The sequence below is a fragment of the Paroedura picta genome, chromosome 2 (assembly GCF_049243985.1).
Source record: "Paroedura picta isolate Pp20150507F chromosome 2, Ppicta_v3.0, whole genome shotgun sequence".
Lineage (NCBI taxonomy): Eukaryota > Metazoa > Chordata > Lepidosauria > Squamata > Gekkonidae > Paroedura > Paroedura picta.
The window spans coordinates 173,810,193-173,838,142 of NC_135370.1; the positions used below are offsets into that span (position 1 = coordinate 173,810,193).

Consider the following 27,950-nt stretch of genomic DNA (forward strand, 5'->3'; position numbering starts at 1 on the left):
TGAGACCCCTAGGGATATAAAAACCAACTCCTCCTCTTCTTCTTATACGCTACCAACCAATTTAAATAATCCATAATAGAGGCCGGGGGGTGGGGGTGGTATATGGGACATTCTTCAGGCTAGTGGGAAATTCCCTCAGAGTCTCCTCCCTTTCCCCTCAGCCACCACAGGGAGAAGCAGAACGATAAACAGGGAAAGGGGAGAAACTATGGGAGCTGATAGGAGGCGGGAAAGAGGAAACAATGGGCAAGCAGCAATGAAGCCACAAATGATTCATAGAATCATTGGAAGGGACCTCCTGGGTCATCTAGTCCAACCCCCTGCACTATGCAGGACGCTCCCAACCCTCTCGCTCATCCACTGTCACCTGCCACCCCCTTGAACCTTCACAGAATCAGCCTCTCCGTCAGATGGCTATCCAGCGACTGTCTAAAAATCTCCGAAGATGGAGAACCCACCACCTCCCGAGGAAGCCTATTCCACTGAGAAACCGCTCTGACTGTAAGGAACTTCTGCCGGATGTTTAAACGGAATTTCAAGACAGAAAACAAGCTCACCATTTATCTGCAGAGCGATCTAAATAGTTAAGGCCAGACAACCAATTTTATTGGATTTACATTCCTTTTCAGACTCCCCTACAGCGTAAACAGAAGGTCCGAGTTCAGATCCCCACATTGCTTTGCACCAGCCATTTCTCATTGGCTTAGGCGAGGTTGACTACAGTTACCAACCGACAGCTGTCATCTACGTCAGCCTTTTTTGTCATTGAGAAAATCTTAAACATTCTTCAGGCTTCGAGAAACCCCAGAAGTGGCGCCATCGTGGAGAACGTGGCTGAGAAGCAGAGCTGTGGACACGCCCACATGAGGCCCCTCCCCACCCCCTCCAGGCCCATCATTGGCCATTCTGGGAAGGGGGGGTGGATCAACATGACCATACATGGCCATATCAACTGATAAATATTTAGCAATGTTAGCTCACGCCTTGAATAAATCTTTGTTGGTCTTAAAGGTGCTACCGAACTCTGATTTTATTTAGCAATGTTGTAAAACATATTCAAAATCCATTAATTCCCACCTATTTGGGAGACCCTTCCAGGGCCATCAAGAAACCCCAGAGTTTCACAAAAACCCTGGTTGAGAAAGCCTGCTCTACGTCAACCTTACCTCCAGTTCCGCTAACTCTTCTTCAGTCAGATGACCGCCTTCTACCTTCTCCGCCTCCGAGCTGATCCACAGATCGATCGAGCTCGATAAATTAAGGAGCTTCTCCCACAGGGCCAGGGCTCTTCCCAGATTATCGCTGTAATTCTCCGTCCTCTCGTTGATCTACAAGTGGGTTTGCGGTTTCCGAACACAAAGGAGGCGTGGAGGAGAAAGCAAAACAACAACCTTTAGCAACTTCATACGTCAAGGAAGGCCGAGATGAAACCAGAGAGATAAAAACAAGAAGGGGAGACTCAGACGTAACCGTTGGGAAAAGGCGGCTTCTTACCAACTACGGCTTTGCATATTAGCATACCAAAGACAAACGGAGCGCTCTCCTGCTTCTAAAGACAGGTCTGGCAAGGTGGTTTGGCACCTCCCATTTTCTCCCCTCCCAATTATATGTCCCAACTAGTCTGGGTGGTGAAGAAATCGCCCGGGAGCAGACTCGACCAAGAATCAACATCTCCTATGAGCCATGCTCAGCTTCCAGGGCAAAACAATCTGAACAATGCAAGCCAATATCGCCCACCCGTATATCCCACCCCACCCCTGGGAATTATCCCCTGCCAGACTTCACGTCTGGCATAACGAGAGAAAGCTGTCACATAAGCCTGAAGTCCCAAAGTCGCTCTTTTGAGATCTGCTTTGGATTTGTTTTATTTTTTGATAAATGATGTCTTTTCCTCCTGATACCTCCGTTTGCCGCAGTTAATTTGTCTGAAATGTTACATGCCGACCACAGTCGGTTCCAGTAACGTATAACGAATCAAAGCTCCTTTGACTTGTTTATTTTTCTACATACGTCCAGCCATCTGTCCACGATGACATTAGCCTCGTTCTCAAAGGGGGGCTCCTCAAAGCTCTTCATTTTGTTCAGCTGGAACTGGAGGTTTTTGCTGATCTGGTTTATCCGGTCGATGTCCTCCGAGTGCCTGTTGAACTCCCTCTTAGCCATCTCCACCTGGGGAAACGGGAGAATTTGCAGTGATAAGCAAGCAGATCAGACTGGCCAGGGATTCTGTGGGGGGGGGGTTTGGGGGGGAAGCATCATCTGGGCATGGAATTGGGGTCATTATGGGTAGGCAGGTAGTTGTGCATTTCCTGCATTCTGCAGAGGGGTTGGACTAGATGAACCAGGAGATCCCTTACAACTCTAGGATTAAATGATTCTATTATTCTAACTGTAAAGGTAAAGGTCAAGGTCTCCCCTGTGCAAGCACCGAGGCATGTCTGACCCTTGGGGTGACGCCCTCTAGCGTCTTCATGGCAGACTCAATACGGGGTGGTTTCCCAGTGCCTTCCCCAGTCATTCCCGCACTCATTTTACCGACCTCGGAAGGATGGAAGGCTGAGTCAACCTTGAGCCGGCTGCTGGGATCGAACTCCCAACCCCATGGGCAGGGCTTTCAGGCTGCATGTCTGCTGCCTTACCACTCTTTTATTCTAACTGTATTTGGGGGTAAATCTAAAGGTAAAGGAAGAAACTTCCTGGGGTTTGCTTACAGTGTGGGAGGGGGGCCAAGTATGGGTTTTAATAATCTTTTAATGATGCAGTGTTTTATGTTATTCATTTTAAATACTTTTAAAAAGAAGAATAAAAAGGAGAATCAAACAGATGTGCTTTCCGGTGATTGGGAGGATACTGTTCAAATTAGTTCTGCAGGAAACATTCCAAAAATGACCGTCGTTTTACAAATGCGTACTCCGTCTCTTTTCCTGTGCCCATGTCAGGTCGGTTCCTAGACGTACCTTGTAATTTTGTTAGCCATTCCTCCCTTAATCCAGGAATCTCTCTTCTGCTTTCAGTCATTTTTACAAGGCACAATCAGGCAAAAATAACAGCTCCTTCTCTTTCCTCTTTCCTAATTGGTCCCTTGAAAAAGTTTAGCAGCTGTATCTTTGCAACTAAGGGGAGGTGAACACTTATGGAAAATAAAATCCCATTTTATCTTTCTCAAGAAATGCTGATTGCAGAGATGCCCCAGGCTACTTTTTAAAATTAAGAATGACCTAATGTAATCTATTCTGATAATTTCTGTATCAGACCTTTCATAATTTCATTCTCGGTTCATTTAATCTAGAAAGTTAATTGTAATGTTCTATGTACAGGAAAAGATGATCAGAGAGATGTATTTTTTTCCTTGCCAGCAATATTTGGTCTCCTCCCCCCCCCCTGAGAGGGGGAGCCCAATGCTGTTGGCCAACTCCCACACAATGCCTGAAACATTTCCATAAAAGCAGCAGCTGCTTTTTAAGATTCAAAACTTGGAAAGCGGGACAGTGAAGAAGGCTGACAGCAAGGAAGACAAACAAATGGGTTCCAGATCGAACCAAGCCAGAATTGTCCCTAGAAGATAAAATGACTCAACAGAGGCTTAGTGGACCAGTGGAAAAGACAATAATGCTAGGAAAACAGGGGGGAAAAGAGAAAGATGTAACTTGAGATGGACTGACCCAATAAAGGAGGAGGGGGAGGAGGAGGAGGAAGATGAAGAAGAAGAAGAGGCAGAAGAAGAAAGAGGAAGAAGAAGAAGAAGAAGAAGAAGAAGAAGAAGAAAGAGGAAGAAGAAGAAGAAGAAGAAGAAGAAGAAAGAGGAAGAGGAAGAAAGAGGAAGAAGAAGAAGAAGAAAGAGGAAGAAGAAGAAGAGGAGGAGGAAGAAGAAGAGGAGGAGGAAGAAGAAGAAGAAGAAGAGGAAGAGGAAGAAGAAAGAGGAAGAGGAAGAAGAACAGGAAGAAGAAGAAGAAAGAGGAAGAAGAAGAACAGGAAGAAGAAGAAGAAGAGGAAGAGGAAGAGGAAGAAGAAAGAGGAAGAGGAAGAAGAAGAAGAAACAGGAAGAAGAAGAAGAAGAAAGAGGAAGAAGAAGAAGAAAGAGGAAGAGGAAGAAACAGGAAGAAGCAGAAGAAAGAGGAAGAGGAAGAAGAAGAAGAAAGAGGAAGAGGAAGAAGAGGAAGAAGAACAGGAAGAAGAAGAAGAAGAAGAAAGAGGTAGAAGAAGAAAGAGGAAGAAGAAGAAGAAGAAGGAGGAAGAAGAAGAAGAGGAGGAGGAAGAAGAAGAGGAGGAGGAAGAAGAAGAAGAGGAAGAGGAAGAAGAAAGAGGAAGAGGAAGAAGAACAGGAAGAAGAAGAAGAAAGAGGAAGAAGAAGAACAGGAAGAAGAAGAAGAAGAGGAAGAGGAAGAAGAAGAAGAAAGAGGAAGAGGAAGAAGAAGAAGAAGACTGCCCACTGCCGATTATAAGATTACAGCAGTTATATTCTGCTCATAGATCACGGCGGGTAGCCATGTTAGTCTTGCCTGTAGCAGTTGAAAAGAGCAAGGGTCCAGGAGCACCCGAAAGACTAACAAGAGTTGCGGTATGAGCTTTTGTAAGCCACTGCTGTCTGAAGAAGCAAGCAGCGACTCCCGAATTCTCATATTCCGGTCAGGATGTGAACTGCTCCACTCAGTAAGGGGGGAAATTAGAGGGAACATTGCAGCGTCTTCTAAGAGTCAAACTGGAGCAAAAGGACTGCATTGGAATGGGGAAGGGGGCCAAGATCCCTTCCACACACAGAGAAGAATCGGTCCCAGCACTTATTTCACTTTACACACACATAAACACACAGAAAAAAACACAAATCTGCCACTGCATTTACTCAGATCCATCCCTTTCTACATTTTCCCCCTTTTACTACCTCTGGCTTGTCCTTGAGGGGAAACCAAAGGTCGATTTCAAAACTATGCAGTTGGGTGATGCTGTATGACGACTAAATAACGTTGAAATTCTTCAAGGAATGCAAAATTCTTACAGTGCAATCCTCATTAGAGCTGTGCCCTTCTTCACTGGCAGTCTTCAAGCAAAGGTTGGATACACACTTTTCTTGGATGCTTTAGGATGCTCTGGGCTGATCCTGCGTTGAGCAGGGGGTTGGACTAGATGGCCTGTATGGCCCCTTCCAACTCTATGATTCTATGATTCTATGATTCTATGGCCTGTATGGCCCCTTCCAACTCTATGATTCTATGATTCTATGGCCTGTATGGCCCCTTCCAACTCTATGATTCTATGATTCTATGATTCTATGGCCTGTATGGCCCCTTCCAACTCTATGATTCTGTGATTCTATGATTCTATGAAAACCACCAGCATTAACAGATTCAGAAAGGAAGTCCCTCAGGTTAGAACGGCTCCGCTACAGCCTGGAATTCGGCACCACGAACTGATCACTGGGTGTGCCCTAACAGCAGAGAACCGTGCCATCAAATTCGTACACATTGTCAGCGTGTGGCGGCTTCGAACAGGACACTGTGTTTTGTTTCTAGCGGTCTGCTGCAGCCCTACGAAGCGGTTTCTTTGAACCCGGAGGGATGTTTACAAAAAGCTCCCGCAAGACTGCGGGAACGAGGACCCCTAGCGCCCGGAAATTAGACCAACCTCATTTAATGAGGTCTTTGTTTTCCATCAGACAATGAAATCCGTTCTCCCGCGGATGGAGGCAGACGACAGGAAAGTAGGACAAAGGTCTTGCAGGCATTAACAGAGGAGAAGGCGCACGCTCTCCTGCCCTTTGCATGCGGAGAAAATAGCAACAGAATGTTGTAACTTTTGAAAAGAGTTCCAGCCACTCTTCGCAATCACAGGGATTGCAATTTCGTCGTGCACTGCATGATGTTGAGTTTGCACAAGAGGCTCATTGGTACTTTACCACAATACTACTACTAAAGGAATGAGCCTCTTGTGGCACAGGGTGGTAAGGCAGCCGACATGCTGTCTGAAGCTCTGCCCATGAGGCTGGGAGTTCGATCCCAGCAGCCGGCTCAAGGTTGACTCCGCCTTCCATCCTTCTGAGGTCGGTAAAATGAGCACCCAGCTTGCTGGGGGGTAAACGGTAATGACTGGGGAAGGGACTGGCAAACCACCCCGTATTGAGAATGCCATGAAAACGCTGGAGGGCGTCACCCCAAGGGTCAGACATGACCCGGTGCTTGCACAGGGGATACCTTTACCTTTACCGCTAAAGGAAGCATTCATTGATGTGGAACACATCTTCTGGTGTGACCCCCAGGGCACAAATGGGTACAGATTTGACGTCCGTAGCCCTGCCCCAGGGAGCGCGCCAGAAGAGGTCAGGGCATCTGCGAGGCACCACAGCAGGTAGCTGGTTTACATTCGCCTTCCCTTTCCTCTCCACACAACAGACACCCTGTGAGGGAGGTGAGGCTGAGAGAGCCCTGACAGGACTGCTCCATGCAAACAGTTGCAACAGGACTGTGACAAGTCGAAGGACACCCCACTGGCTGTATGTGGAGGAGCGGGGAATCAAACCAAGTTCTCCAGATTAGAGGCCACCACTCTTAACCACTACACCACACGGACTCTCTATTGAAGTGTTAAATAGTAAAACATTAAATTGGAGTTTTAATGTTTTTAAGTTTAAATTTTATCATGCATTAGATAGGTAGGTAGGTAGGTAATAGATGATGGATGGATGTATGGAAGGATGGATAGACCAAGGAAGGAAGGAAGGAAGGAAGGAAGGAAGGAAGGAAGGAAGGAAGGAAGGGAGGGAGGGAGGGAGGGAGGGAGGGAGGGAGGGAGGGAGGAAGGAAGGAAGGAAGGAAGGAAGGAAGGAAGGAAGGAAGGAAGGAAGGAAGGAAGGAGAAAGATGCAGGGTCCAGAATAGTGGAAGGAAGGAAGGAAGGAAGGAAGGAAGGAAGGAAGGAAGGAAGGAAGGAAGGAAGGAAGGAAGGAAGGAAGGAAGGAAGGAAGGAAGGAAGGAAGGAAGGAAGGAAGGAAGGAAGGAAGGATAGATGGATAGATGGATAGATGGATAGATGGATAGATGGATAGATGGATAGATGGATAGATAGATAGATAGATAGATGATAGATAATCTATCCACCCTTCCATCCATCCATCCAATCTTGTAAACCACCCTGAATTTTCAAAGATAGTGGTATATAAATAAATAAATAAATAAATAAATAAATAAATAAATAAAGTTTTGTGGCCAGCTCCAAAGTCTGCATTCCCCCTTAACACACACACACACACCCCATTCGCGTGGAACCACAAACGGACTCCAATGCTAAACGGGAGCTTTTGAACTCACCTTGGCCATTATCCTCTGCAGGTTCTCTTTCCCCATGTAGGAAGTCTGCTGGGACAGGATTCGCTCTTGTTCCTGAGTAATGCTTGCCAGACAGCTTTTGCAGCTGTGGTACTGCTTCAAGAGCTCTATTGTCTGAGCACACTGCTCCTGCCTGTGGAAAGGAGAAAGCAAAAGTAACCAACAATGTCTGGAAGTCTGTCAAAGCCCAGAGGGGTGTCACTTTTTCCAGGGTTGTGCTCACACCACGAATCAAAGTTTCTGGCTTTTACCAGAGAGCCAGTTCATTCACCTGGTTCGCTTATTTATCTTTTTTTTAGGTTGATTTGTACGGCTATGTTTTGTTGTTAGGTGCAAAGTCATGTCCGACCCATCGCGACCCCCTGGACAATGATCCTCCAGGCCTTCCTGCCCTCTACCATTCCCCAGAGTCCATTTAAGTTTGCACCGACTGCTTCAGGGACTCCATCCAGCCGCCTCATTCTCTGTCGTCCCCTTCTTCTTTTGCCCTCGATCGCTCCCAGCATTAGGCTCTTCTCCAGGGAGTCCTTCCTTCTCATGAGGTGGCCAAAGTATTTTGTTTACTAAGTATTTTAAAGCAGTGGTCCCCAACCTTTTTATCACCGGGGACCACTCAACGCCGGGGACCACTCAACGTCTTTTTCTGAGGCCCGGTGGGAGGGGGGGTAGTTTACTCCTCTACTCTCAACCACTGCCCTAACGCTCTCTGATCGCTATGGTAATGTTTAAACATCCCTTCAAAATAAGATACAGACACGCCACAACAATGAACACAAGGAACATTTTATTTTCATGGAAATTTTAACTCCTGACAATGACAAATCAATGGGAACCCTGAGCTTGTTTCTCTGCAACGAGATAGTCCCATCTGGGAGTGATGGGAGACAATGACACCCGAAGTGTGTTGTAAAGGGCCGGGGGGGATGAAGTAAAGGGCCAAGGGGGGGGAGACGTCCTTCGGGGCCCACCTCCAATTAGTCAAAGGACCACATGTGGTCTGCGGCCTACAGGTTGGGGATCGCTATTTTAAAGGACGTGAAGAGTGACAAGGAAGATCCAGGGCCTAGAGACTAGGACCTGCGAGGAAAGTTGAGGGATTTGGGAATGTTCAGCCTGGAGAAGAGGAGGTGGAGAGGGGACATGGTTGTCAGCACATGGGAATTATAGTCCACGGACATCTGGAGAGCCACTGTTAGGCTACCCCTGCTATAGTGCTTCAGAGACAGCCTATTATTTATTTGTTTGTTTATTTGGATTTTTATATTGCCCGTTCTTTGCAGCTCTGGGAGGTTTACACTGAACACTGTATAACTTTACATGGAACAATTATGCAGTCTGTAACATCGTACAACTTCCAATAAAACACTATAACAGTTCAATACATCGTGTAATTTTCAATAATCGTCTTAATACTCTATGGAAACATATATAATATAATAACAACAACAATTAACAGAGGGAAATCTAAGGCATGCAACTCCCCCCCCCCCTCCCCAGCGTATCTCTTCACTTGAAATTGGGCCAAGAACATCCAATTTTTAATGGTAATATGAACATCTTTGGAGATTTACCTACTTCCCAAATTTTGTAGTGAGCATAAATAGCAGGAGAAAGACGGGATAGAAACAGAGTAAAATTAAAACTATGTTTTGAAATTACAAATCCTGCAACAGAAATACTGGATAACCGTCAATTATATGACGAAAATACCGTGACACAGATTCACGTTTTGGAAGCTCTCATTAACTGTGCCTTATATCATTTATTGACTCAGACAGAAGTATAAAAACGGCATCGCCTTTTCTGAGGTAAACTACAAAGACGGGACGAAGGAGGTGGATCACCGCAATAAAGTTACTTCAGAATCTGCTTCCCTGCAGAAAGGTAGCAGGTCAGGGATACAGCTAGATCACAGATTCCCAACTAGGGGTTTGTGGACTTCTGGGGGTCCACAGAAGCTCTAGAGGGGGTCTGCAGCCTTCCACTCCAGTCTTAAAGGGCCACAAGTTAGGGAACTGGCTGCTTCTGTTGCTCTCTCCTCCAAGCGTGAGTTCTCTTATGGTTCCAGGCCCACTCCCTCATTAAACCATGTCCTATTGCCCCCATAATCCTCCTTGAACCTGTCTGTTAGCATAGATGGTGATGTCACTTCCTGTAACATGTAACTTCTGGGGGCGTGGCTGGGAGGTGTGGCCGGCTGATGTCACTTCCGCGGCTTCTGAAAGCCTGAAAGTTAATTTCAGAGGATCCTTCATGGCAAAATGGTTGGGAAAAGGATGAGTTAGACTACGACCCAGTGACCTCACTGGTGTGCTGTCTTCTAAAGCAGTGGTCCCCAACCCCTGGTCCAGAGATCGGTAGCAGTCCGTAGATCAGTCGGTACCAGGCCACGGGTCCTCCTCGTCCTCCTCCCTGGCTGCTGCCTCAGGGGTTGCCCTGCCACTTGCCTTTGGTGCTCTCTAGTGGCCGCCATGGCTGAGGCTCCCCCTCGGCGTGGCACTGCACAGATGCTGCTGGCAGTGCCCCCGAGCGGGCGGTGGGAAGTCAGGGGCACCGGTGGGAAAGCAAGTGGAGCAGGGGCTCAGGCGGCTGCATCCCTCGGCAAAAGACTACCCCCCCTCCCGGGCCTCAGTAAAATCGTCAAGCGTTGACCGGTCCCCGGTGATAAAAATTTGGGGACACTGTTCTAAAGGCAGAATGTTTCTAGCGTGGATTGGAACTGAAGGGAAGGCTTCTCAAAAGATTTCTGAGTCAACTCACAGGTTATGTTTTATAAAGAATCGGGTCTGGGGAATGGCATCTTAAAAGTCTGAAATTGTCCCATAGTGGAATTCTTTCCTCCATTTTGCAGCCCTGTGTGAAGCCAGCTCATTACAAAATATAACATGTCGTTTGATCTCGGGAGGCTGCTTTTTCTGCCTGGCCCCTGGACAACTGCTGCCAACCTGAGCAGGCAATACTCAGCTAGAGGGTCTGACTCAGTCGGCAAGCGTTCACCCAGCATTCTGAAGCAGCAGAGTCCAAGATTCCTCTGAATGTACAGCCCTATTTCAACCAGTATTTCCAAAGAAAGAGAGGGGTTAATGTAGGATCACACCAACTTATGCCTCCTACCTTTCGGCAATAGAGAGCTTCGTCTCTTTCCATAAGGCTTCCATGACCGTCCACCGTTGAGTGACCTCTCCTGCCTCCTTGGACTGGGAAAGCTGGCTGCTCATCTCTTGTAAGGATTTCATTTCCGCCACGTGGCGATTCAGCTTCTGCTTAAGTTCGTTCAGTGATTTCAGCCTGCGTAGAGACCGATAATGAGTGGATGCATCCTAAAAAGACACTGTACAACAATCCGGAGCTGGAAAGTGGTTTTGCGAAACACGTCCAGATACGATACAGTTTCCAAGGGCGCTGTTCATTCACAGATCCCTCGTAACCTTTTCCCCTGTCCCCTCAAGTCCGAACACAGATATAGGAACCACAAAAGGCTGCCATCATAGAATCACAGAATCAAAGAGTTGGAAGGGGCCATACAGGCCATCTAGTCCAACCCCCTGCTCAACGCAGGATCAGCCCTAAGCATCCTAAAGCAGTGGTCCCCAACCTGCGGGCCGCGGCCCGGCGCCGGGCCGCAAAGGCCATGGCGCCGGGCCGCGGCTCCCTCTCCCCGCCCCCCCCCCCCGCAGTAAAAAAATTCCCCGGCCGCAAGCTTGCGCCCCGGGAAGCTACTTACTGCGGGAGGGCGGGGAGAGGGAATCAGGGCCAGGCCGCGCCCGCGCGGCCCGATCCGCGGGCACGGCCCGCGGTGCGGCGTGATCTGCGGGCGCAGCCGGGCGCAGCTCGCGGGTGCGGCCGGCGGGCGCGGCTCGCGGGTGCGGCCGGTGGGCGCGGGCGGGCGCGGCTCGCGGGTGCGGCCGGCGGGCGCGGGCGGGCGCGGCTCGCGGGTGCGGGCGGGCGCGGGCGGGCGCGGCTCGCGGGTGCGGCCGGGCGCGGCTCGCGGGCGCGGCCGGCGGGCGTGGCCCGAAGCGTGGGCGCGGCCCGCGCGGGCGCGGTCCCTGCGGCCGCGGCCCGATGCCCTGCCGGTCCCCAGCCTAAAAAAGGTTGGGGACCACTGTCCTAAAGCATCCAAGAAAAGTGTGTATCCAACCTTTGCTTGAAGACGGCCAGTGAGGGGGAGCTCACCACCTCCTTAGGCAGCCTATTCCACTGCTGAACTACTCTGACTGTGAAAAACTTTTTCCTGATATCTAGCCTATATCGTTGTACTTGAAGTTTAAACCCATTACTGCGCGTCCTTTCCTCTGCAGCCAATGGGAACAGCATCCTGCCCTCCTCCAAGTGACAACCTTTCAGATACTTAAAGAGGGCTATCATGTCCCCTCTCAACCTCCTTTTCTCCAGGCTGAACATTCCCAAGGGAAACGTCTGTAGGCCTAATGAGAGCGTACCACAGTTTCTAGAATCAGAGAATAACAGAGTTGCAAGGGTTCTCCTGGGTCATCTAGTCCAACCCCCTGCGCTATACAGGACATCTTGCTACTAACTGTTCATAGCTTTACAGTGACACCTCCTGGTCACCTGCATGCAGCATTTTAATTCTTGCCTAATTCAGCAAGAACAAGTTGCAAACATAACTCACACCAAGGCATGAGGTACAATAATGATTTTGGCAAGCCAGCATGGTGTAGACGCCAAGATTGGCAGACTCTAATCTGGAGAGCCAGGTTTCATTCCCCACCCCTCTCCCACATGCTGCCAGCTGGGTCACTTTGGGTTAGTCGCAGTCCTGATAGAGCTATTCTCACAGAGCCATCCAGTCAGAGTTCTCTCAGCCCCACCTCCCCCACAGGGTGTCTGTTGTGGGGAGAGGAAAGGAAAGGTGATTGTGAGCCACCTTGAGACTCCTTCGGGTAAAGAAAAGCGGCATATAAGAACCAACTCTTCTCCTTCTTCAGTAATCTCAGGGCTCTCTCAGCCTCCCCTCCCTCACAGGGTGTCTGTTGTGGGGAGAGGAAAGGGAAGGTGATTGTCAGACGCTTTGAGACTCCTTCGGGTAGAGAAAAGCAGGGTATCAAAACCAACTCTTCTTCTAAAAATGGCCTTTCAGAGCCTGATAAACAAATCCATTAACAGTCCTTAAAATCAGTCATTATCAGATTGTAATCCGTGACTTCTTCGGGTGGTAAAAAAATCAATAGTCATCATCAATAAATCCCATAAATAGCCATTGTGCTCACAGGGAAATGGGTAACACGCATGTGCGCGTACACACACACACACTCACCTTTGCTGAATAGCAGGGATCGTCGGCTCCCTCAAGCCGATTTTACCAATCTTATCATGTATATCTTGAAGGTTTTTAAGGAGCTCGCTAGTCCTGAGGGCGAATTCCGCCTGTGCTTCAGAGCCCTGGCCGACTCGGTGCTTTGCCCCAGAGCCAACGGCACGGTTTTCCTTGCCCTGCAACGTTGCGCCAAGCATCTCGCTGCACGTCGTTTTCCCGCCCTCAGCATCTTCCAAACAGATCTCGGCTCTCCTGAGCTGCTCATCCAGCAATTTCGCCTCTGCCCCCAGGGCATCTCCCCTGGCTACCTTTTCCTGCAGGGCCTCAGGCACAGGGGCATCCTCGGGACCGTCTGCCGACCGCCTCAGGTCTCTCAGGGACGCCAGGAACAGGTCCAGGTCTCGCAGGGTCCTTCCAACGGCCTCCGTCTTGTCGCCCAGCCCTTCGAAACGCTCTTTGTATTTAACCACCATCACGCACGCCGCTTGCCGATCGACGGGGTCGAGTCTCCCTCCGGAGGGGCAGCCTTGCTCCAGTCTGCTGCACTGATCCAGACAACTGGCAACAGAAGCCTGCATTTCCTGAAAGAAGAAGAAGCGTCGGCATTTATACCCCGCTTTTGACTGCCTGAAGGAGCCTGAAAGTGGCTGACGATCGCCTTCCCGTCCTCTCCCCACAACAGACACTCTGTGAGGTAGCTGGGGCTGAGAGAGCTCTGACAGGACTGCTCTGTGAGAACAGTACTATCAGGACTGTGACTAGCCCAAAGTGACCCAGTTGGATGCTCTGTGAGAGCAGCACTGTCAGGACTGTGACTAGCCCAAAGTGACCCGGATGGATGCTCTGTGAGAACAGAACTAGCAGGACTATGACTAGCCCAAGGTCACCCAGGACTGAAACACAGAGTTGTGTGTGTGGGAAAGCGGCAAATGGAAGGACAAACCTATGTGGGGTTATTCCAATGAAAGGAACATGAAATAACCGGGTTTAGACTGGAGTGACTGGGTTGCGTTGTTAGATGCACTTTTGTCAGGAAGGTGGGTGTTAAGAAGAGTTGGTTTTTATACCCTGCTTTTCACTACCCGAAGGAATCTCAAAGCAGACTACAATCTTCCTCTCCCCACCACAGACACCCTGTGAGGTAGGTGAGGCTGAGAGAGCTCTGACAGGACTGCTCCGTGGGAACAGATCTAACAGAATTGTGAGACGGCTTGGTGTAGTGGTTAGGAGTGTGGACTTGTAATCTGGCAAACCGGGTTTGATTCCCCACTCCCCCACATGCAGCCAGCTGGGTGAGGGAGAAAACCAGTCCCTCCTATTACGCCTGGAAAGGAGGGCTGGGCCTGTAGCTAAGTAGCAGGTTTCATGCTTTCTGTTCAGGGGGTTAATCCCCTGAACAATGGGATTTCAGTGTTGCATATGTTGGAATATGCAACATTTAGTGACTGACTGATTTTTATAATTTCATTTATATACCGCCCCCTCCCTGGAAGCAGGCTCACGGCAGTTCATAGAATCCTAACACTGGAAGGGACCTCCAGGGTCATCTAGTCCAGGGGTAGTCAACCTGTGGTCCTCCAAATGTCCATGGACTACAATTCCCATGAGCCCCTGCCAGCGTTTGCTGGCAGGGGCTCATGGGAATTGTAGTCCATGGACATCTGGAGGAACACAGGTTGGCTACCCCTGACCAATGCAGGAAATTCACAACAACCTGCCTACCTACAGTCACCCCAATTCCATGCCCAGATAATCCCCCCCCCAAAAAAAACCTCCAGAATAATTTGCCAGTCTGGCCTGAAAGAAATTTGCTTCCAGACCCCAAATCGGTGATTGGCATTTCCCTGGGCATGCAAGAAAGGGCCACAGCTAGGAGTTGGCTGTGGATATCTAGCCCATATCGTTGGGCTTTTCCCCAAGGATCTTTTCCCCAAGGCCGAGCAAAAGATCAGGAGATGCCCAGGGCTAAAGGACAGAGACGTTGACAAAGAAACACAAACCTTCAGTTGTTTGGTGGTGAGATCGCTGTCGGTCACCGTGCACTGCTGCACGCTTCTTCTGCAGAGCTGCTTGTCCAAGCCGCAGAGGAACGCCCACCCGTTTTCCATCGGCAAGACAAAGGCCCAAGCAGCCTTCAAAGACTCCATCCTAAAAGACAGGAAGAGAAGTCTCAGTGGGGAAGGAATCGTTCCACCTGGGCTCCCGGAGGTAAGTAGCTGCACTCGTGCGGATTCTGTGATTCTATGGCAGCCTGTGCGGAGTGGCAGTCACAGTGTTGAAATAGGATCTGGGAGGCCCAGGTTCGAATCCTCACTCTGCCACATAAGTTCACTGAGTGGTCTTGGGTCAATCACACACCTTCGGCCTCATCTCCCTCGCAGGATTGTTGTGAGATCATGATGGAAGAGAAGACAGTGAGGGATGCTGAAAAGAGCCCCAGGGAGGGCGTATCTTAGACTAGTGCTCACCCAGCTGCACTGGTTCCAGACTGGAGAGCAAATCAGAATCCTAAAGTGGGAAGGGGCTATCCAGGCCAATCCACTGTTCAATGCAGGATCAGCCTCAAGCATCCAGGAAAAGGATTTCTCCAGCCGCTGCCTGAAGATGGCTAGTGATGGGGAGCTCCCAACCTCCTTAGGCAGCCCCTTCCACTGCTGATCTACTCTGACTTGTACATTCAAGGCCCTAAACAGTCTGGGACTCCTGTATCTTCGGGACCACCTCCTCTTCTATATCCCCCAAAGAACGTTAAGATCAGGCAGTCTAAATCTGCTCAGGGTCCCTAGTCCCAAAGCTATAAGAACTGGCCGGGTGGAACGCTCTGCCTGAAGAGATCAGGACACAGAGGACAAGGTCTTCTGGCCAACCAGTTCTTATGAAGCCGAGGCCTTCATAAGAACATCAGACGAGCCCCGCCTAATCCAACCAAGGGTCCATCCAGTCCAGCCTCCTGTCTCACACAGGGGCCAGCCAGTTCCTCTGGAGGGCCAACAACAGGGCAGAGGCCGAGGCCTTCCTAAGAACATCAGGAGAGCCCTGCTGGGTCAGACCAGGGGTCCATCCAGTCCAGCCTCCTGTCTCACACAGGGGCCAGCCAGTTCCTCTGGAGGGCCAGCAACAGGGCAGAGAGGCCGAGGCCTTCCTCAGGACATCAGGAGAGCCCTGCTGGGTCAGACCAGGGGTCCATCCAGTCCAGCCTCCTGTCTCACACAGGGGCCAGCCAGTTCCTCTGGAGGGCCAGCAACAGGGCAGAGAGGCCCAGGCCTTCCTAAGGACATCAGGAGAGCCCTGCTGGGTCAAACCAGTGGTCCACCTAGTCCAGCATCCTGCCTCACACAGGGGCCAACAGGTCTGCTGGAGGTCCAACAACAGGGTACAGAGGCCGAGACCTTCCCCTGACGTTGCCTCCTGCCCCTAGGATGCACAGGTTTACCACCACTTGTTGGAGTAAGCGGGAAAGAATCAGAGTGTGGCTGAGCGTAGTCCTCTCCCCGCCCATCTCCTCTAGTCTGGCCCCCAGGCCCAGGCATACCACAGCGCACTAACCAGTGTTTGGCACGCCTAGCCAAGACATGCCTCAGCATATGTACATCCAGCCCAATCCGCCCCAGCGCAAGGGTTGTACCGTTCGCTCAGAGCAATCTGGAGCTTGTTCCATTCCCGGAGCAGTTCTTCTCGCGACGTTTCCGTGTCCGCGTATTCTTCCGTCTCCGTTTCAAGCCTCAAAGCCGTCGCTTCAAAGTGCTTCCACAAAGAATCGCCTTTGCTCTCTAAAGTCTACAAAAGCGGGGTTGGGGATAAATATTTTATCGGCCTGAAACACGGCAGCTTTTCTGATGGAGCGTCCATAGGTTTCTCACTATATACTGAAAAAGCATTGCAATGCCTCCCATAGGGCTAAGTTGTATGTTACTTGGGGGATGTGTGATTAGATTGCCGGCATGGAGGAGGGCATTTCGAGGGGGGGGGGAGCACTACCACCGAGAAAGCCCTGCCTCTAGTTGCCGAGACCTCACCTCCACAGAAGGGGGGCATAGACGGCAGGGCTTAAGAAGAGGATCTTACCTGACCAGCTGTTTTGTGATCATGCACAACATGGCACCTGAAACAGGCGTCCAGGAGACAATGTTAACTGGTAACGGAGCACACAGGGGACTCACCTGGATGGCTCAGGCTGGTCTGATCTTGTCAGGTCTCAGACGTTAAGCAGGGTTGGCCCTGGTTAGCATTCAATTCAATTAAGTTCTATGTGTGTTTATCGTATGAAGTGCTCAGTTTGAATTTTACCACTGAGGAAGACGTATAGCCGAAACATGTTTGGTGCCTATTATTATGATATCACTTGCTTTTTCTTCTTTTTCGTCTCAGCTTTCTAGGTTATCTACCTACCATATGGCAAATTGCGCCATATGAGAGACAGCCACCCAATGGGCGTCTCTGATCAGTCCATACACTGTGGCAAACAATGGCTGGCTACAGTCACTGCTCTATCTCCAAACGTTGCAGTGCCATGGAGACAGGGAGTAAGCTAAGAAGCCAATTGCTGCAAGGATGGAAGAGAGAGGCATGCTCTAAGTCAGGGGCAGTCAACCTGCGGTCCTCCAGATGTCCATGGACTACAATTCCCATGAGCCCCTGCCAGCAAACGCTGGCTCATGGGAATTGTAGTCCATGGACATCTGGAGAACCACAGGTTGACTACCCCTGCTCTAAGCCACAGTTTGCCTGTTGCTTCTTTTGAAACTCAAACCATGGTTTGGATTTTAAACTCCGCCCAGAGCCAACTGCGGTTTAGTGTAACAGCTCAACCAAGCCAACTAGTGGCCTTGAGAATGCCAGCCAGTGTCATAGTCTAAAGCAGGGATTCTCACCCAGGGTCCATGGGCCCCTGTGGGTCCACGGAAGTTCTGAAGGGGGCCCATGGGCCCCTGTGGGTCCACGGAAGTTCTGAAGGGGGCCCATGGGAGCTCTGAAGTGGAGCGGTATGGGGGAGGAGTGTCTGGGCAGTCTTCTCAGCTCCTAATCTTCCTTCTGGCCTTCATGCGGTAGAACTGCCATAGTAGTAGTGAAGGTGGGAAGCAAAAGAAGAGGCTAAGAGGTAAGAGGAAGCAAAAGAAGGGCTAAGGGTGTGGGTAGTGATGTCACTTCTGAGGACATGGCGGGGGATGTGGCCAGCTGACATCACTTCCAAGGCTCCTTGAAATCTGAAAAACTATTTCAGGACCTTCTCCCTGGTCAAAAAGTTTTAAAAGGCCCCCCTAAAGACAAGTGAAGAAAGAGATTCAGATAGTACCTGTAGCTCATCCAGCTTGTTCTGAAAGCAGGATGTGTCTTTCACATCATCAGTAAAACCAGAGGCGACCCTCTCTCTGATGGTGCGGAGGTGGACCTTCAGATCGCTTCTTGCTAAGTCACAGCTGGGAGAAAGTAGGGAATTTACTCATTGTTACCCTTAAGGTACAGAGAGAACCACTTACCAAAGACTGGACTGTTGAACGCATAGGGTCAAAGGAAACACAGCAGCCTACTTGCAGCTACTGTGAGGACAGGGCTGTCAATTTGGCTTGCCATGAGCGCCCAGCTCCTGACTGGGCCCACTGGCAGCAGGGAGAGGTTATCTTATCAAGTGCTGAAATGACTGGACCATTCCCAGTGGCTATTTCAGCATTTGCAAAGGAGGAAAACAAGAGTGCTTGCCATTTTTAATGTGACTTACTCATGGCTGTTATGGGGATGCCATTATGTCTAGTTCGGCCATAAGACCCTAAACAAATTGAATCCCTATTTCAGAGAGTAAGGCACCATCAAGGAAGCCCTATAGCTATTGCAGAGCTACATCATATTCAATACTTTCCTTCCTTCCTTCCTTCCTTCCTTCCTTCCCTTCCTTCCTTCCTTCCTTCCTTCCTACCTTCCTTCCTTCCTACCTTCCTTCCTTCCTTCCTTCCTTCCTACCTTCCTTCCTTCCTTCCCTTCCTTCCTTCCTACCTTCCTTCCTTCCTACCTTCCTTTCTTCCTTCCTTCCTTCCTTCCTTCCTTCCTTCCTACCTTCCTTTCTTTCTTCCTTCCTTCCTTCCTTCCTTCCTTCCTTCCTTCCTACCTTCCTTTCTTCCTTCCTTCCTTCCTTCCTTCCTTCCTTCCTTCCTTCCTTCCTTCCTTCCTACCTTCCTTCCTTCCTTCCTTCCCTTCCACTATTCTGGACCTTGCATCTTCCTTCCTTCCTTCCTTCCTTCCTTCCTTCCTTCCTTCCTTCCTTCCTTCCTTCCTCTCTCATACGCCACCTCTGCAGCCCAAGAGAAAAGAGCAGTTCACAACAGTTTAGGGAATCTATATTAACCATTTAATTTTCAAAAATTATCTTGGACAGAATCAGCTAGCTGAAAGAAGAAGAAGAAGAAGAAGAAGTAGTAAAGGTTATTCTTCCTTTAGATTAATTTCTGATGTGGAAGCAGGAAGTCCAACCAAACCAAGGCTGTGCTCTACTGAATAGGAAATAGCAGACAAATTACATTTCCAAATCAATAATACAAATCAATGGCTCAGCACTGAAAAGCACCTCTCTTTTAATAGCTTTACGGGCACGTTTTCATCTTGTCCGGGCTTCTCGGCATCGTGTCTTCCATTTTGAAACGTCACTTCTGCCTCCAAACTAGTATCAGCAACATCTCCGGAGTCCTGGGCAAAACATCACCATTCGTTTAGATGCATGGACTCAATCCATAAAGAAAGCTGCGCCCACAATACCACCAGAGTTTCCTGATTCTCCATGTGAAAAAAGACCAACATAAGACCAGATGTTTCCACTTAAAAATATAAGCAAGAGATCTGAAGCAAGTTTCTGCTGTACACTTATTTTGTCCCCTTTCAGAGATACCCTATATCAGGGGTAGTCAAACTGCGGCCCTCCAGGTGTCCATGGACTTCGCTGGCAGGGGCTCATGGGAATTGTAGTCCATGGACATCTGGAGGGCCAGAGTTTGACTACCCCTGCCCTATATGCTGAGAACATGCTGTTGTCCCCATTAAGTTTCATGGAGAGGAAAGCTCAGATACCGATTCCGCACCAGCGGTCCTGTTCTGGGTCGCCGCTGGGGCATTGTGTTGGAGCAGTCTGCTCTGCCACTTTCTGTGACCTAACGGAGAACCTATTTCCGCAGTGCACACTGTCTGCACTGGATTACTGCGTCCCCACAACGCAGCTGGAAGATGGGGCTCTTTAAAAATTATTTGTACAAATTAATGCAAATAAAAACAATATGCCCCATTTGGCCCCATTCGATGCCACCAAGCACCATAGAGCTGACTGGGGCATTTATTGTCCCTTCTGGGACGCCATAGGAGGTGGAGGAGCTGGGCCTAGAAGGCCCAACTCTTCCCCGTCCACGACTGAGGATGGGATGGAACGGCACTGACATCATGTGGCTGTGGGGATTAGCCCACTATGATACAGACATCAGCCCGACCCAGCGTGAGCAACCATGACAGGCCAAGGGTTTCATTTTAGGAGGATCACTTCAGGGCTTGCTTTGCAATCTTCATGCTATCTATGAGATAGATTTAGGTGGGTCGCCATGTTGGTCTCCAGCAATAGAACAAAGGCTTGAAGCAAACGGAACCAGCGGTGCTTTTAAGACCAGCACGGTTGCATTCTGGGTATAAGGTTTGGTGCATGGGCATGCTTGTATCTGAAGAAGCGTGCAAGCACAGGAACGTTTATGCCCAGAATTAAACTGCATTGGTCTCAAAAGTGGCGCTAGGACTCAAGCTTCGCTCATTAAATTGCTGCTTCATTTTCATTTAAAATGTAATTTGATTTCCATTATATTGTACAATTGAGGGATTTCATGCGTGTTGTATTTTATTGGTTTTATATTGTGAACCACCCCGAGACGATTTGTCCTGTATAGAAATTTAAATATAAATAAATTAAATAAATAAATTTAAAATGCTAAATTTTTAAATACATTTTAATCAATTGTTACATGTAAATGTTTTATGTTATTATATCATGTTTTAAGATGATGGACACTGCCCTGAGCTGGCTTGCTGGGAAGGTAGTATAGAACTGTAATAAATAAATAAATAAATTTAATGTGATCAAAATAATAAGAGTTGGTTCTTATATGCCACTTTTCTCTACCCAAAGGAGTCTCAAAGCATTTAAAATACATTTTAATCAATTGTTACATGTAAATGTTTTATGTTATTATATCATGTTTATCATGAGCTGGCTTGCTGGGAAGGTAGTATAGAACTGTAATAAATAAATAAATAAATTTAATGTGATCAAAATAATAAGAGTTGGTTCTTATATGCCACTTTTCTCTACCCAAAGGAGTCTCAAAGCGGCTGACATTCACCTTCCCTTTCCTCTCCCCACAACAGACACCCTGTGAGGGAGGTGAGGCTGAGAGAGCCCTGATATTACTGAAGAAGAAGAAGAGTTGGTTCTTATATGCTGCTTTTCCCTACCCGAAGGAGGCTCAAAGCGGCTTACAGTCGCCTTCCCTTTCCTCTCCCCACAACAGACACCCTGTGAGGTGGGTGAGGCTGAGAGAGCCCTGATATCACTGCCCGGTCAGAACAGTTTTATCAGTGCTGTGTTGAGCCCAAGGTCACCCAGCTGGCTGCATGTGGGGGAGTGCAGAATCGAACCCAGCATGCCAGATTAGAAGTCCGCGCTCCTAACCACGACACCAAACTGTGGCTGGCATCTTCAGAGGTAGAATACGGCACGGCAAGACAGGAATCTCTCCATGCCAAGGTGTGGAGTGCCTGTGAACAGCTGCTGTTTTTTAAAATTTACTCTTGGGTGTTATGTGTGTGTAACACGTTACATTCCTGTTTATTTGGGAGTCTCCCAGGAGATGGACTCGAACTGGGAGCCAAGGTTGAGAGAGCCCTGATGTTACTGAAGAAGAAGAAGAGTTGGTTCTTATATGCCACTTTTCTCTACCCAAAAGGAGTCTCAAAGCAGCTTACATTCTCCTTCCCTTTCCTCTCCCCACAACAAACACCCTGTGAAGTGGGTGAGGCTAATATTACTGAAGAAGAAGAAGAGTTGGTTCTTATATGCCGCTTTTCTCTATCCGAAGGAGGCTCAAAGCGGCTTACATTTGCCTTCCCTTTCCTCTCCCCACAACAGACACCCTCTGAGGGAGGGGAGGCTGAGAGAGCCCTGAGATTACTGAAGAAGAACCAAGAAGAAGTTGGTTCTTCTATGCCGCTTTTCTCTACCTGAAGGAGTCTCAAAGCGGCTTGTAATCGCCTTCCCTTTCCTCTCCCTACAACAGACCCCCTGTGAGGGAGATGAGGCTGAGAGAGCCCTGAGATTACTGAAGAAGAAGAAGAGTTGGTTCTTATATGCCACTTTTCTCTACCCGAAGGAGTCTCAAAGTGGCTTACATTTGCCTTCCCTTTCCTCTCCCCTCAACAGACACCCTGTGAGGGAGATGAGGCTGAGAGAGCCCTGAGATTACTGAAGAAGAGTTGGTTCATATATGCCGCTTTTCTTTACCTGAAGGAGGCTCAAAGCAGCTTTCATTTGCCTTCCCTTTCCTCTCCCCACAACAGAAGACCTGTGAGGAAAGCAAGGCTGAGAGAGCAGGTTTTTTCCTGCATGGTGCAGACACAGATGCAGGCCAAGAGCTGCATGCCTTAAGTGTGACCTGCATTCTTGCAGTCTGCAGGGGTTTGGACTAGATGACCCTGGATGTCCCTTCCAGCTCTATGATTCTATGACCTATCAGCATGCTCTAAAGTCCTTACCTTGACAGCAGACAGCCTATCATGGGAACTCCAAGAAGATGCCTTTTCTCCATTGGCAGAGGAAAGCGATGAGCCGCTGCATTTTTAAAAAGAAATAACGTCAGCCAGCAACAGCATGGCAAAAAACACCCAAAGTATTCATTGAAAGTATTCTTTTTATTTTTTTATTCTTAAAAAGATGGAAACAGGGCACAAAATGAGCAGCAGTGAGCCATTATAATTATGCTTAGAATTTGCATAGGTAGTCTAAAGCAGTGGTCCCCAACCTGCGGGCCGTGGCCCGGCGCCGGGCCGCAAAGGCCATGGTGCCGGGCCGCGGCTCCCTCTCCCGGCCCCCCCCCTCAGTAAAAAACTTCCCAGGCGCGGCCCGGGAAGCTACTTACTGCGGGAGGCGGGGAGAGGGAATCAGGGCCGGGCCGCGCCCGGCGCTGCCCGATCCACGGGTGCGGCCCGCGGGCGCGGCCGGGTGCGGCTCGCGGGCGCGGCCCGATCCGCGGGTGCGGCCCGTGGGTGCGGCCCGTGGGTGTGGCCGGGCGTGGCCTGCGGGCGCGGCCCAAAGCGTGGGCGTGGCCCGCGCGGCCGCGGGCCCTGCGGGCGCAGCACGATACCCTGCCGGTCCCCAGCCTAAAAAAGGTTGGGGACCACTGGTCTAAAGCAAATTCAGAAAAGGAATAGTGATTAGATAACTACAGTATTTGCTGGCGTATAAGACTACTTTCCCCCCCTGAAAAACATGCCTCCAATACGCCGGGTGCACTTCAGTTGGGATAGACACAGCTGCCCATAGTGGCCCGTAGTACTGTACTGTAATGTAACAAACTCTATATTTTGAGTGGAAATGTTGGGGGGTCGTCTTATACGCCCAGTCGTCTTATGCGCCGGCAAATACGGTATATCATAAACCAAAAATAAGAAATAAGAGTTATTTCTCCCCAATGCTCCCTTCATTAGACTTTTGGGGGCATTGTCTAGAGTCAGGCTTTCTCAGCTAGGGTTGATGGCCCTGGAAGGGTTTCCCGATTGGGTGTTAGTTAATACATTTTTAATATATTTTATAAATTTATTAAAACACATATGGTCATGTCAAATCCTCTCTCTCTCTCTCTCTCTCTCTCTCTCTCTCTCTCTCTCTCTCCCCCCCTCCCAATAGTCCATGATGGGGGTGGGAAGGGGAGGGGGCCCAGGTAGGCGTGTCCACAGCTCTGCTTTCCAACCATATTCAGCACCAGGGGTAGTCAACCTGTGGTCCTCCAGATGTTCATGGACTACAATTCCCATGAGCCCCTGCCAGCATTCTCTGGCAGGGGCTCATGGGAGTTGTAGTCAACGAACATCTGGAGGACCCCAGGTTGACTATCCGTGTTCTGCACAATCGTGCCACTTCTGGGGTTTCTCAAAGCCTGAAGAATGTTTGAAGGATTTCTCAATGATTAAAAAGTTGAGAAAGGCTGGTTTACAGATGGCTAGGGCTGATCCTGCGTTGAGCAGGGGGTTGGACTAGATGGCCTGTATGGCCCCTTCCAACTCTGTGATTCTATGAGAACCCACCACCTCCTGAGGAAGCCTGTTCCACTGAGGAACCGCTTTAACTGTCAGGAACTCCTTCCGGATGTTTAGATGGAATTTCTTTTGAATTAATTTCATCCCATTGGTTCTGGTCTGTCCCTCTGGGGCAAGAGAGAACAATACTGCGGCATCCTCCATATGGCACCAGGAAACCTTAAGCATGCCAAGCAGGTACTCTGTTCCAGAACCACAGCCCCTCCACAAAGGCATGATGAGATAAAAAATGAGGCAGCATCCACCTCCACCTCTCAGAGAATCCCTATAAATCACTTCACGCTTGCCCAATGAAAATACCCACTCTCTCGCTGACGAATGGCCACCCCTAGGCAGAGAGGCCAGAGCCCCATAGACAGCTGATGCCCGCCGAAGGAGATCTTCTTTCTTTCCTTCGTATTCCGCCACCGGCACCTTCATTTGGGGCTGAAATTCCTCCTCGGCCATTTTCTCGCTCAGGGTTTTCAGGACCTGCAAGCTGGTGTTCAGTTCTCCCAGGCTGCCACTCTCCGAAAAGATGGCCTAGGCAGACACAGGGATACACACAGAGAGTCCGGTAACTGAGCACGGCCAGAATCTCCAGTCGTGCCAAAGAATTCTCACTGCAGGGTCCTCAACAAATATTTAAGCCATCCGCCTAGGATTGATACGTCTATGTCTTCTCACCATATATGGCATGTGTGCAATATAGCAGGTCTGCATCAACCCCTGGTCTGCGGCCTGCTACTGGGCTCCGCGCATGCGCGTTTTCACCACCAGGGGCACTAACGCACACGCACAGCACCTGGACCGCCGGCTCTTCCCCACCCACGGAGGCGGTCCTCAACCATAAAAAGGTTGGGGACCGCTGAAATATAGGACCGGAACCAAAGCAACCCAACTGGTAACCGTTAGGACCTACAAAAGCTGAATGTCTGTATTGTTGTTAAAATTACATTAATTTTATTGAACACAATTTTTTAAAAAACACTATAGTCATTAAAAACAGAGGTCCAGCCCATAGGCTGCTGCAAACCAGTACGCTATGCACGATGGGAACCAAAAGACCAATATGTTTCGGCCCTTGTAGGGCCTTCTTTAAAGGTCTGGCTTTAACATACCCCAGTTTTTAACACGTATAAAATATGTACAGCAGCCAATAAGAGCTCCAAAGTAAGAGCTGGAAAGTATCAGAGTCACTTAATGAAAGAAGACGTCTAGTTTTCAGTCATTAGCTTTCTTCCAAAGGCTGCCCAACATTTTCAAAGGTGTGTTTCCTTATTAGTGCATATATTGCAATGAGTGAAGTTGGTATTTTGGTTTGCATAGTGCATAGGATACTGGTTTGCAATACCCTATGGGCTGGATATATGCTTTGAATGCCTATAGCTGTTGGTTTTTTATTTTGCAAAATAGAATAGAATAGTAATAGAATTTTAACAACTATACAGGCGTTCAACCTTTGTAGGTCCACTGCTACCATTTGAGTTTTTTTGGTTCCAGTTCTAGTCCGTCCCCCCTTTTGGTTTTTATGTGTGCGATAGCCAGGAGATCCCGAGATTGTCTGGCTGCCAGGCAAGGGACATTCGAAGGTGGTTTGCCACTGCCTATCCCTGCCTCAGGACCCTGGTCTTCCTTGGAGGCCGACCCTGCTTAGCTTCCTGGATTATTATTATTATACTAGAGGCAAAGTCCATTGTATGCGGAAATACAATGGGCGCTAGCCTTTCCCCAGAGCACGGCTGGCGGGGGCTCCCTTGGCCGGCGGCCTGATGCGGCAAGAGGCCGCCGGCAAGGGAGCAACAGCGAGCTGAGCTCTGCGTGGCTCCCAGTTGCTCCCTTGTCGGCAGGGTGGGAATCGGCCGGCCCAATCGGCAGGCGCTTCGCGCCTTCCGATTGGCCCGGCCCATGGTCTGTCCGGAGGAAGGGGCCAATCGGCACCCTTCCTCATCCCGGACAGAGCCCGCCCTAACTCCTCCCCCTAAGCCCTTACAGCTTTATTCAGTCTGTGTAAAGATTATTATTATTATTAGACGTTTATTATTTTATTACACTTTTAGATCGCCTCTCGCCCAGATTGGGCTCTAGGAGGTTTACAACGTAATTAAAAATGCCCAAACGGTGTTTTTTCATCTACACCAAGCACTGCTACTAGCGCCCTACCTGTCCTCTGATCATCTGGCCACAGTGATCCATGCAACGGTCACTTCCAGGTTAGACTACTGTAACTCGCTCTACGTGGGCCTACCCTTGGCTTTGACCTGGAAATTACAGCTGGTACAAAATGCGGCTGCGAAGGTCCCCACTGGCACATCTTGGAGGGCCCACATCCAGCCAGTGCTACGTCATCTACACAACATACTCCGTGCAGTCACACTCACAGACAGTATACTGGCTTCACATACTACCTCATGTTCCTTTACAAGTCCTTTGGTTTTCCCAGCATTGAGCAGTTTCTTCTCTTTATTTAATTGCTTGTTGAGCTTCGAAAAAATCTTACTCAACTTCCCCTTTTCAATTTCCATTTTTAATTGGATGTACGATACAATCTCACGATGAACCGCCTGCAAAATCACGGAAAATACCGTCAGGGGTGTATGGTGATGAATGAAATGTAGCTTGAGAAGATTCCACAGGCGATGGTGACTCCACGTTCAAAAGCAGTTGACCACTGAACACCAGCACAGGGAGGCAACCTGGGGAAACCATCTCCAAAAGATGCCTTGGAAATCCCTGGTCTAGTAGTTTCTAACCACACCAGACCACATATTTCTCCTTTCTTCACAGCTAATTCCCTTTCTGACTTGGGTAGGAAAATTCCTTCTCCCTAGAAGATCCATCCCCTTTCCTTGGCCCAAATGGGAGTCTTTGCCTCCCTCCCAAACTTCCTTGTCAACTTTCCCCCAGTTCTCCAACTCTATTAAACTGCTAAGGCTGAAATCAAACTGTCAGTACTCAACTCAATCAAGGCAGAAATCTGACCAACTCTCTCCTCAGCATGCAGCTCTCAAGTCTTTCTCTGCTTAGCAAATGCTAACCAATCAGATTGCTTGGAGCAGCCTGTCACTGAAGGCTCTCTAGCTCCGTGAAGAATTAACCCTGCACAGTTCTTCACCTGTTTGGACAGTACTTCTAGATTTTTTAGAAATGCAGCCTGTCACACCAGCATTTTATCTACACAACAACTTTGTAAGGCAACTAATATGGAGATTGATTCCCAACTCCTCCACATGCAGACAGTTGGGTGACCTTGGATTGGTACAGTACTCTTAGAGGTCTTCTCACAGTTCTATTAAAGCTCTCTCACCCTCACCTACCTCAAAGTTTGTGTGTTATGGGGAGAGGAAGGGAAAGGTTTTTGTAAGCTGCTTTCAGGGGGTGAAAAGCGGGGTAAAAAAAACCAGATCTTCAAGTATAACTTTCCCAAACCACCTATGAGTTTCACAACAACGCAAGGATTTGAACCCAGGATTCTGTGTTCCAAGCCAAAATCTTCAAGCCATTCTATTGCACTACCTCTCCAAAAGAGGCCTTGGAAAATCACATCAAATGAGGAAATAGTCAAGAGGCTGAAATCTGATTAAAACGCCACTCAAATCTCCCCAGTACATTTTCTCACCTCCCATCTCTCACAAACATCTTTGCTCCTTTCTTCCACCACTGCCTTTTCAGGAGAGGGTAAAATATCTTTCCATTGTTCCGATGCTTTCAAAAACTTGCCAAGGCTTTTGGCATCCAAGATGCTAAAAGCTTCCTGAAAGAAAACATAATAAAATTATTTATTTATTTATTTTATTTATTTATTTATCATACTTATATACCGCCCTCCCCGGAGGCTCAGGATTAAAGGATCGTATTTGAGACTCGAAGCATCGCCTAAGAATAGGACACCCAAAATATAAGGGGTTCTTTTTCCGCATTGCTCCCACAAAGCAATCTGCAAAAGATACTAAAATTAAGAGATTTTCAAGGTCCCGAAGGTGAAATGCCCACTCCCCTCCAGTACCACCCACTAAACTAGACCCCCTGTGAGGTAGGTGAGGCTGAGAGAGC

General features: G+C 48.9%; 1 protein-coding gene across 4 annotated transcripts in view; it reads right to left on the reverse strand.

The window, feature by feature from the left end:
• SYNE2 (spectrin repeat containing nuclear envelope protein 2) overlaps positions 1-27,950 on the reverse strand; it is a 293,618-nt gene that overhangs the window by 202,339 nt on the left and 63,329 nt on the right. For all 4 annotated transcript variants that reach the window (XM_077323895.1, XM_077323896.1, XM_077323893.1 and 1 more), the window contains 13 exons: positions 27,517-27,651; positions 26,306-26,461; positions 24,223-24,440; positions 22,359-22,434; positions 19,147-19,265; positions 17,884-18,007; positions 16,216-16,367; positions 14,591-14,738; positions 12,591-13,171; positions 10,430-10,603; positions 7,298-7,448; positions 2,011-2,169; positions 1,167-1,328 (listed from right to left, as the gene is read on the reverse strand). In XM_077323895.1, coding sequence (XP_077180010.1) covers positions 1,167-1,328; positions 2,011-2,169; positions 7,298-7,448; positions 10,430-10,603; positions 12,591-13,171; positions 14,591-14,738; positions 16,216-16,367; positions 17,884-18,007; positions 19,147-19,265; positions 22,359-22,434; positions 24,223-24,440; positions 26,306-26,461; positions 27,517-27,651 — 2,355 coding nt within the window. The remainder of the gene's footprint in view (positions 1-1,166; positions 1,329-2,010; positions 2,170-7,297; positions 7,449-10,429; positions 10,604-12,590; positions 13,172-14,590; positions 14,739-16,215; positions 16,368-17,883; positions 18,008-19,146; positions 19,266-22,358; positions 22,435-24,222; positions 24,441-26,305; positions 26,462-27,516; positions 27,652-27,950) is intronic.